Source organism: Polypterus senegalus, chromosome 6, assembly GCF_016835505.1.
Source record: "Polypterus senegalus isolate Bchr_013 chromosome 6, ASM1683550v1, whole genome shotgun sequence".
Taxonomy (NCBI): Eukaryota; Metazoa; Chordata; class Cladistia; order Polypteriformes; family Polypteridae; genus Polypterus; species Polypterus senegalus.
Genome location: NC_053159.1, coordinates 182610715 through 182621657, shown reverse-complemented (window position 1 = coordinate 182621657; position 10943 = coordinate 182610715). Strand labels below are relative to the sequence as shown.

Here is a 10943-nt window from a genome sequence, read left to right as displayed (position 1 = left end):
AATCAAACTCGCACAACCTGACATATAATTAAGACTACTGCACTTAGTCTGGAATGGCAAGAGTATTTCCCTTCATTTCTTCACAAAAAATGTGTTACTAATTACAAGAATTGTACTGCAATTGCCCATATTATACCTATAATCGTAATTTTTGAGAAGAAGCAATGAACATTTTTATGTGCAGTACAATTCATACAAAACGGAATCGAACTGGAAGGCCAAGTACTCTTAAAGGTGCCGAAGTGGTTCTTCTGATTGATGCCATGTAGATGTACCATTTGGTTCCCAAAAGAACACATACATGAAGATTCTAGGAAGAACCTTCATTTATTTAGACTGATAAATAGCCATGAATGGTTGTGTGAAATACCAATGGATTCTGGTTTCTGAAGGGCTCCACTGCATGCAATAACGCAGACTAAGATGAGGTTTTCTTGATCTGTTGTATCCCCGTTCATAAGCCTATACTTTTCATTAAAGGTTTCTTTTTGCCCACATATTAGGAACCTTTCCAAAGTCCAAAGAATCATGTGCAACGAACCTGTCCCAAAATTATACCTTTCTGTGTAAAGAAACATTTCTATGAAGAAACACACAATATTAAGTGCTATTAAGGGTTCATGATATTTAAGAGCGTACTGTGCTGCGTCACTGCCACTCCCAGTGTCAGCAATGTATGTAAGCATAAAAGACAATTACAGGATAGAATTGATGCCTCGATTTATATTTTATTATGAAAAAAATGAAATATTAATACCAAGTTCCCGTGTTCAACCACACGACCCCACATACAGTATTGTACAATTGGTTAACAGTAGCTTCCTATAGAATATCAATGAACATTAAAAACAAATAGTATAAGAAGGCGGTGTCTGAAAAAAATGACCAAACATCGCGTACAGAATACTGCTAGGGCTTTCCATTAAATAGCAGCATTGGTCTTTGTTCCTCCTGAGGCGTATAGTGCAGACATCATTAAGCACGGATTATATAACCTGAATATTTGTTGAATTTAAATTACGTTTCTGTGCAACTGTTACAATTAAACCCTGTAGTCACAAATGCCAAACAGCAATCATGAAAAAGCGAAACCAGTGATTTTTACATTCAGGTTTCTGTAGCCCTTTGGTTTTGTTGTCGCATATCACATTTTCAAGGTTACAGTAATTTGTTAAGTCTAGTAAGGCAGCATCATGTTGCATTAGAATATTCATATGGAAAATATACGACATGAGCTCATTGTTAGAGGCAACTGCTGGAGCAACACAAACTTATACGTAAACCGCACCATATATACATATATACAATCATAATTTAGCATATTATCAACACATATAGTGCAAAGAGCCTTAGATTATCTTGAAAACTAAAAATGAAATCCCTTTCAAGTTCCAATTAAATATAGCAGTCAGTACAAAAGAATAATAAAATATAATTTGGTATAGAAAATTAAATAACAATTTGAAAACGTAAAATCGTCATTTGTTGATTACACTTGACAATTTGGTTTGAAAGAAAGAAAGAAAGAAAGAAAGAAAGAAAGAAAGAAAAAGAAAAAGTTGTCTTTGGATTCTTCTGCAGTCATGATTTCATACCAAAAGTTCTACCTGGAGTGACGACCACTCTCAAGCCAGCATTTTTGGAGAATTAGATGGCGAAGAAGTTGGGGAATTGTTTTCAGAGGCAGACGTTTCGGAATTTTTACCAGAATGTGGTACCAGGCCGTCTCTTTCTCTCTTTTTCTCTTTCATCCGTCGGTTTTGGAACCAGATTTTCACCTGAGTCTCGTTAAGCTGTAGCGTGTTGGCGATTTCTACTCTCCTCGACCTGGCCAGGTATTTGTTGAAGTGAAATTCTTTTTCGAGTTCCGTCAGCTGTTTCGTCGTGAAATTGGTTCGGGCTACAGCAGAGGGGTTAGGATTCCCTTGTTCTCTCGCTTTACCTGAGGATCAATGTGACAAGAAATACATCAGAATCAGAAGAAATAATTGTTTTATAGCGATACAGTATGCATCCAGTCACCCAAGCGAAGCTACAGTTGAGAAGAAACCAAAAGTTTCAAAATAACTACAAGCTGTAAACATGCCTTGCATGGTTAAATTAGAAAACGACTTGCATATACTCTTTTAAAATAAAGGGGCCAGAGTAGTTTTTCCATAGTTAAACCATATTTGATTACCAAAAGAATTATCTACATGAAGGATCCGGGAATATATACAATATGGCAAGCTATAATTCGGGTTTTCTTGCGGTCGGTGAGTATATCCTGCTGGGTAGTCTATCAAGATTTCTGTTTCATCCACATTTTAGAAACCCTTTTAACACCCAACGGAACAACTTTAAGCGCAAAGAACCGTTCCCAGAATGAAATGGTTCCTTGTCTAACAATGGGTCCGATCCACGAGGAGTCACACAGTACCGTTAAAGAACCGTTATTTTTAACAGTGTGGTTCAAGCAAGGACAGTGTTAAAAAATTAAGTGTCAAGGTGACGTATAATGTCAATCACATCCGCAATACTACTGCTATTACCAATAATAACAATAATAACAAGGACATTAAACCGTTCTCACGGGAGGAAAGTAAACCTAATAAATTTAGTACTAACGATAATTGTGTTTTTCTCTCAAACCACTGTCCATCACGTGAAGATCCGTCAGTCTCTTTGTACAGTCACAAAACATTCGTCAATATACCCATCAATGTTCTATACTTTCAAATACACTCTCATCTCGTCAAGGCAGGAAGTGCGCAAGTCAGGAGCCAATCCCGGGCGGGATGCCATTTCATCGGGTTATTGAGTTTGTCGTTATGACTTAGTAAAGAATTCCGTACAGCTTGCAAATTTCGCTGAAATAAAACTCAAACCACGACATTAAATGTACATTACAACTAATTAATGAAGGAAACCCCACTTACTGTTTTTGGCATTGCTCCTTTTCACTTTCATCCACTCGAATGTACCGTAAGCGGGTTGTGATTCATCTCTCATTGGGTTCGTTTTATGGTAGCTTCCATTTAAAGGAGGATGTGATTCAAATCTTACGGGATAAAAATCGTGAGGTTCTCTTTGATACTGGTTGTAATTGTCTTGCTCTCTGTGGTCTAAAGCAGACGGCCCGTGAATAAGTGAAAACAATCCATTTCCTAAGTTTGCAGAGGTCATGCACTGGACGTGTGCCCCACTGTCATTCGCTTCGTTATGAGTCTCGTATGCCAAATCATATTCTGGCCCTTGGCCTAGAAAGCTGAAGTCTGCAGCAGTTGGACTGCCATCACAGGATAATCCAAAAGTTCCTTGAGGGAAGCTTGTTGCAGATACCGGACGAACATGCTGCTGATCGTGACAATTTGCACCTATCGGAGTGCTCCCCACTCCCTCCCTGCTGAAGGAATCATATCGCGAAGGAAAAGGCCTCTGCTCGGAATGACAAAACTTGGCGGACAAAGTCAGGATGTCTCCGCTCGAAAAATAGTCAAAATAATTGTTCATTTCCGCCTGTCTAGTGTATTATCTCTACCGTGAATGATTGCTCGCTTACTGTTCCTGATTACATACTGTACTTCCTAAGCTCAAGATGTAAATATTAGGGAATGACGAGCAGGCGTGGTCATGTGCCGCATGTGACCAATCACTTGGCACTATGTCTGAGCGCATACGTTTTAAGCTTCTCTCAGCAGTAGGTAGGGAAACTTTGTTGGTCTGATTACTTTCTTGAAGGATATGGACATAGCAGTCTTTTGAAGATTTAGAAGCGGGAACTAAGAAGTAAGTAAGGTTTACAGGGCCTGCCTGATGGGTGGTCATTTTTCCTCTTTTAACAGTGTGTGCCTGTGAGAGTGTGTGGCGGAAGAAATTCGGTGCCTTGTTAATAGTTTTTGTTTAAACAGCACGGTTGATTATAAAACTACACGCGCACAATTCCTTTACGATATTTAAATTGGTATATACTTTTGCCCGTAAAAAATGTAAACGATCCTTGATACTTTTCAGGGAAACGTAAATAGGTTGGTCACAAAGATGCCTTCATATCTTTCTTTCTTTCTTTCTTTCTTTCAAACAGTATTGTGGTTGATTTAATTGATGCAAAATATAAAGCAAAAATGCAAAATTTTACGTTTAGAATTTGATTTTTTTCTTTCTTTCTTTCAAAAAGAATTATTTCATTGATGCCAAATAAAAATAAGCAAAAATAAAAAAATCACATTTTAAAACAAGTTCATTTTAAAATCCTGCACGGACACTGTCGAAGATGGGCCTGTTCGAACTTTGGTGATCAGATCAACTTGAAAAATACATTTTTTTCCCAGTTATACAATAAAGTCTGAGCTAACTTTTATGCTTGTACGTCCATCAATATTAAATCCCTAAGCTGTTTTTTTTTACACGTCTCTTGTTGATTATTTAGTACAGTCGTGTAAATAAATTTAAAAGTATGTCGTCCGTGTTATAACTGAAATCAGATTTCATGTGTGCAGCTGTTCCAACTTCATGTTGTTGTATAGCTTATACGTTTACAATTTATGTTTATCATCTTAGAATTTTTCTGAAATGATTTCAAACACACTGCAAAATCGCCAGTATTAAATTCACTTTTACAGTGTTTAACATTTAAAAGTCTGTTACGGAGTCTTTTTCATGCATGCACTTTTTTAGTGTTCATTTGTATGATTTTGGAATACATAAAACTTGTTAGTGTTGTTGTCAGTTTAACACCAGCAATCCTGCTGTGCACGAAGAAGACGATCAAACTGCGGAGCTCAAATACTCTTACAGTAATATGCAGTTATTTAACTTTAGATCAAATGACTAATAACAACTAGTTATATTTTACTTCCGTTATATGCATTTCAAAAGCGCATTTATAAAATATATTACATCGTACATGTGCGAAAGGCGCCTCGTGTGACAGAGTGCTTGAATGTATTTATTGTATTTTATTTGTGTATTTATTATGTGGAAAGAGAGGAGTCGTGTGTTTTGTGTGTGGGTGTGTGTGTTATTATGTGTGAGGGTGAGGAAAGCGGCAGCCAAGTGTGCGTGTGAAGAAGTGAGACAGAGCCGGCATTATGTGTTTTCCTGCCAGATTGAAGGACTGAGGGAAGACGCTTCCAGCAAGGAAAATGTCCTCATATTTTTAAGGGTAACATTGTTTAGAGATAGATCATTTTTATTTATTTTTTTTTTTTACCTTATGTGCTGTTATTGTTATATGGCCATTGGTGTTAAATTGGAATGTAATATAACAACAATGGCATATAGTTATCCCCATAAAGCTGTATTTGATTACAATGTGCGTCCGTTTTAATGTGTGCGTGTGTTAAATGGACTATTTGCACCTAAGCCAAGGAAAGTCTAACGCGAGAAATTCAGATTCCTCTTTTTGACTATGCAATCTCCTGAAATGAGAATGTGACAGATTGGTTTTAGAATATACTGGAGCGTGATAACGCTGCTTTGAAATACTGTGATTTCTGTTTTTCAGATTTATCTTTTGGCGGGTTCTGCTGAGCGCATCCCAGCTGGCCTTGCTTTGTTCCGAAGGAGGAGGAATGGCTGTCGTTGGAAAAAAAAAAACAGTGCACAAGCAAATGATTGATGAAGTCGTAATAATACCCCACTGACAACTGCGCAGCAGCAGCAAAACACCATTGCCACCTCGTCTCCCGATCCTATCTTGTTTTTTTTTTTTTTCTTTACTTTCACAGATTATCTTGTGCCCAACTACAAAAAATATGTTTTGTCACAGAAGTAAACAAAATCTCTGTATGTTTTTTTTTCCTGGTTTCCCCCTGAACTTCCAAATCTAAATCGGGGCCTGCCCTCTGGTCACGTGGTTTCCGACAGTTCACCCTGACTGAAGGAATCATAACAAAGGAAAATGAGAACAAGTTGAAATCTTTTAAAACTCTTCTCCCATAATAAACACATACGCTTTCCCTGCACTTTCGAGGCTCAGCAGAGCTTAATAAATATGAATCAATTGCATATAATTAGATATTTCCTTCTCCCCGCTCCCCCCATTAAATGGGTTTTATAACTGACCATAATTCAACAATTACTTAATGGACAGATAGGGCTGGTTTCTCTACATGTTAATTAGTTCTGCTTTGTTTTATGTGTGTTTTAACAAATCTGTGTCTTTTACTTGTACTAATTCTGTTTCTAGCAATTTGTAAAAGTAAAACTTGCGTTAGGCCTATACCTGAGAATTTGTCACAGCGCTCTGCGTCTGCCCTCAATGAAGAGCGCTTGACAAAAATAACCTGAATTGGATTGATAATGACTTGATAGACAGAGAGTGGATGGATGACTATATGTTTACCACATTACATTTCAAACAACATTTGGTTCAATTAAAGAACTTAATTCATGCCTTTTAATTTTCAATTCTATGTCATGAAACAACCGTGTGACATGTCCATTTTCTGAATTCGTTTAGTGGTGTTGCCTTAGCCTTCAAATTATATCGTTGGTAAAAAATTAAGCAGTTTAATCTCCACTTACGCATGTGCGCGCATAAACACCCGTATGTTTGTATGTGCCCAGTCAACATAAGTAACGTGCAAACGTTAAATATAAATCAATCTTTTTTTTTTCTTGTTTAATAAATATTTTTATATATGTATAATACCAAAATAATGTGTTATAAAGTCTTTAAACGAATGATGGAAAAAAAATCGTTTTCCAATACGTTTCTGTAAATTAAAATACTTTCATTGTAAGAAATGACTACATTGAAGAACATAGCTTAGGTTTTGGACCTCAAACACTGAGTTTGGGGGTTCAAATCCTGCTGATCGCACTGTGTGAGCATGAGCAAGTCACTTCACGTGTCAGGGAAAAAAATGTAACCACTTGTATCTATCAAATGTTATAAGTCGCCTTGGACAAAGGTGTCATCCATATAAAAAATAAATATTTTTAATACATGGTTACAGGGCGCTTGAAACCATCCTGGTAGCATGCAGTGCAATATATAGGCCGTCAAATCTCAAATCGCTTCAACCAAACAGATAGATGACGGACTTGGATTTGAACCCAGATCCTTATATATTCATACTTTATATGGAATCCTTTAAGGATTACTTTAGCACTTTAAGATTTAAGTTTAAAATTGGCGAATGTGCTGTGTGCTTTCAATGTTTACCCGAATCATTTTTCAGTTTAGTAATGGACTATGTCGAGCAAGTTCAACTTGTTATTGCAAACAATGTTAGCTTAGACGAAAGAAAGAAAGAAAGAAAGAAACTGAGTACAACAAAATATACTAAGTACAACAAACATTGTCCCAAATCAATACTACGATACACTTATCTGTTCTGTCTCGTTAGTTAATATGCACACACATGTTTTAAGGTTCATTATTTTTATTATGACATAATAGTAGAGACATCCATCCATCCAATATCCAACCCGCTATATCCTAACTACAGGGTCACGGGGGTCTGCCGGAGCCAATCCCAGCCAACACAGGTTGCAAGGCAGGAAACAAACCCCGGGCAGGGCGCCAGCCCACCGCAGAATAGTAGAGACATCTATCCCAAAAATAAAAAATGAATATGTTATAGCAAGACTCCAAACAACTCCCAAAGAAAACTGCAAAGAGGTATTAGTCTAATGTAGAAAACAACTATAAGTTGTTTCTTGTTTACCAATGATAGATAGATAGATAGATAGATAGATAGATAGATAGATAGATAGATAGATAGATAGATAGATGTGATAAACACTATATAATAGATTGAATTGATTAAAAGTAAGAACAGGACAATTATTTTATAACGGATAGATATGATAGATGATCAATAGCAAGTCACCATGTGACCAGTGTAACCAGGATAAATCAGCCAACTTAATCACAAGACAGATAGATGCGTGCGATGTCTGCAGTGTTTACTATTCGGTTAAACAAGAGCACGAGTAGTATTTTATTGTTTATATTGAAACGAAAACAATGGAGACAGTCGTTACAGTCTTTAGTATTTATTTCTGAAACACTGTACAAGAAGAAAGATAGCAACAAGAATGATAATACACAGCAAACTCGCCAAGGTTAAATTATTACTTAAAGTGTGCACATAGACACTTGTTTCCTTATAGGCTGTGCACTTGTAAGGGTCACTTGAACATGGATGAGAAGTAATTTAACAATGGTGAATCTGCTATGTAACTCGGATTAAGCTATTACAACAAAACAATCTATCGAAACCTTATAACGATAATTGATGGAATTCCGTGGTGCAAATACTTTCAACCAAAAAATTAAAGGTGTCACAAGGAACGCCTTCTTGGTCATTGTCAAACACCGATAGTTTTGGTGGATTTATAGTCAAAGGTTCAATAGAAAGTGAGTCCAAATCGTCCATAGTGGTCATAATAAAACTTTCAGGACTGTCAGTAGCAGATGGATAATTTTTCAGGTTAGTAAGTGAAAAATCGGTTTCGTTTGTCATCAGCAACTCTTCATGATTTGAACTTTCTGAAAAAGGACCCGGGACATTCAGTTCATTATCGTTGTTGGCGAGTCCCCTTCTTCTGTTTTCTCCGCAGTCTTGGTTCAACATAGCCCGAGGGCTCCCAATCATCTGCTGATCATCGGCATTATTTTCAAAAGAGTGTTTTTCCTCGAATACTTTCCCTTGTTTAAATCTCGACTGTCTTTTATGCTTCATGCGCCTGTTCTGAAACCAGACTTTCACTTGCCGCTCTGTTAAATCTAACAAAGCCGCGATTTCAATTCTGCGTGGTCTGCACAGGTATCTGTTATAATGAAACTCTTTCTCTAATTCCAGCAGCTGAGTATTCGTGTAGGTTGTTCTTAGTCGTCGTGAACCATCGATGGGGCTACAGCATGTGTAGCTGTCCGCATAGTCTTCATTGTCTAGAACAGAAGGAGGGGACATGTTACACAGACTCCCACAGACATATCAGCACCCACATAGGGCCTTTTGTTCTTAGTCATTTTATTGAACGTTCAGCAAAACGAAAATATTTGTGTTAAATTGAAATTTTCTCAATTTTTTTTTTATATTTTGATTTTTTACTTAATATTTTAACTATAAAAGCCGTCTCATTCATCGACGTTCATGGCATTTTTCATAAATGTCGATGAAGAGAGGAAAATAGATTTTTGGTGATGGTTAAATTATACTCTTTATATATATATATATATATATATATATATATATATATATATATATATATATATATATATATATATATATATATACTAAGCTATTTTCCTTCTTGTGCCACATCAACCTGCAACAAACACATAAACCCCTAACCCCTCGCCCATCCCCCATTCACTGGAGGATTATATATTGCTTTACTGTGGTGCCAGCATAATCCGGGTTCACTCCAAGGGTATTCTTCTTTGTCACATAAGTTGTAAAATTTACTATGACATTCCAGAAAGGCGAAAGGCGCTATATTAAATATGGATGCTTGGCTACCAATAGCTTACATGATTTGTGCTATGAGGTCGTATGTCTGTACATTAAGATGGCGGCCTGCTGAGCGACACAAAATGGCATAGTGCATTTTATGCAGTGCGGTACTCCCGTCCTATTTCATCCCGAACCCTTCTTACACAACTGTAACACAGTTATAGCTGTTGTTAAAGAGCCCTGGAAAATACATCTATCTATCTATCTATCTATCTATCTATCTATCTATCTATCTATCTATCTATCTATCTATCTATCTATCTATCTATCTATCTGTATCGCATTAAATAAATTCTTAGACTATAAGGTACCACTTGTGCTTCACTAACCTTCGTTTGAAGATGCGGAGGACAGAGTCCCCGTCGTTGAGTTTGCTTTTCTTTTATGCGCTTTCTTCTCTTTCATCCAGGCATATTCCACGGGTATGCCATCCAAACCTCCTCTCTCAGCATCTTGCGAAGTTTGGTCTCTTTCCCTTTGATATGAGTTTCCAGAGTTCAGAGCAGCAATGCCTCGTTCAGAGGGATGGCGAATCAGTGTTGAATCTGCAAGCGATGACTGCTTGATTGATGAACTTTGAAATGTGTCGCCCAGACGAGGAAAGGATGTGAGGCATTCCGCTAAAGAAGGCTCGCTGTTGATAAATCCAACCTCTCGCTCAAAAGTACAGTTCATAGCGGCTTCCAACGGTTCGGTGTATTTATTTCTTTATGTTCTTTTTTTTTTTTAATTCCTGCCTAATCACAATAGCAGCTTGTTTATTATCAAATCAAATATTCTAAAACGATTTAGCTAGCTAGCATTTATTAAAGTATGCCTATATTGAATTCACGGGGACAGCGATGAAATGGGGGAATGAATTTACAGTCACATGATCTTCCGGACCAATGACAGGAGTTAGCAATAAAAAGAACATTCTAAGAGAATCGGACAATTCATAAGGAATATGTTTATTTTAACATCCGCGGCTGTATCCTTTTTCTTGATTTGAATCATAATTTGTATTTCTCCCTGATAATTTTGTGATGAGTGTTTTAAAAGTGCGAACTGGTCTGCAATTAATCAAAACCCCTCTTTGCTTGGAAAACGAGGAAGACAAATTAATTAATCTTGTGCGTTGTCACAAAGGTAGTGAGTGTCAAGCAGCAGAAGAAAGAGCTCAAGCTGGGGGTTTATAGCTACTCTGACTTGGAGGGCTGGCGCTGGGCCGTCTTCGGATTGCTTCATTGGATTTAAATAGGTTTACCAGTCGAGTATTTTAAAGCGATATAAAATTCTAATTCTAATAGATAGCACACACCAAAAAAAAAAAAAAAAATCGGTTTCTTGGTTTTCTGTTTCTGGTTTCTGTTGGTTCAAACTCTGACTTGGAATGCCATTGTTTCAGGATCCGTGGGAGAGACGGCTTTTTAGAGTCGGTGCATCGTGTGGGTGCGATTTCAAAGTAAGGAAAATCTGACTGAATGGCGGAGAGTGCAGCTGTTGGAGCTG

General features: G+C 37.2%; 2 protein-coding genes and 1 long non-coding RNA gene across 3 annotated transcripts; 1 reads left to right on the top strand and 2 right to left on the bottom strand.

The window, feature by feature from the left end:
* Positions 1-708: 708 nt before the first annotated feature.
* On the bottom strand, positions 709-3586 carry LOC120531880 (homeobox protein Hox-D1-like). Its single transcript, XM_039757706.1, has 2 exons — positions 2919-3586; positions 709-1942 (listed from the first exon to the last, which is right to left on the bottom strand). Exons 1-2 carry the CDS (start codon positions 3490-3492, stop codon positions 1626-1628), a joined length of 891 nt encoding a protein of 296 aa, XP_039613640.1. The 5' UTR covers positions 3493-3586; the 3' UTR covers positions 709-1625.
* Positions 3587-3680: 94 nt separating this feature from the next.
* On the top strand, positions 3681-5577 carry LOC120531881. The gene is made up of 2 exons (XR_005634176.1): positions 3681-3768; positions 5486-5577. It is a non-coding gene; the product is annotated as an uncharacterized LOC120531881 (long non-coding RNA).
* Positions 5578-7974: 2397 nt separating this feature from the next.
* Positions 7975-10757, bottom strand: LOC120531879 (homeobox protein Hox-A2-like). The gene is made up of 2 exons (XM_039757705.1): positions 9782-10757; positions 7975-8884 (listed from the first exon to the last, which is right to left on the bottom strand). The coding sequence occupies exons 1-2, from the start codon at positions 10125-10127 to the stop codon at positions 8214-8216; spliced, it is 1017 nt and encodes a 338-aa protein (XP_039613639.1). The 5' UTR covers positions 10128-10757; the 3' UTR covers positions 7975-8213.
* Between the last annotated feature and the right edge of the window lie 186 nt (positions 10758-10943).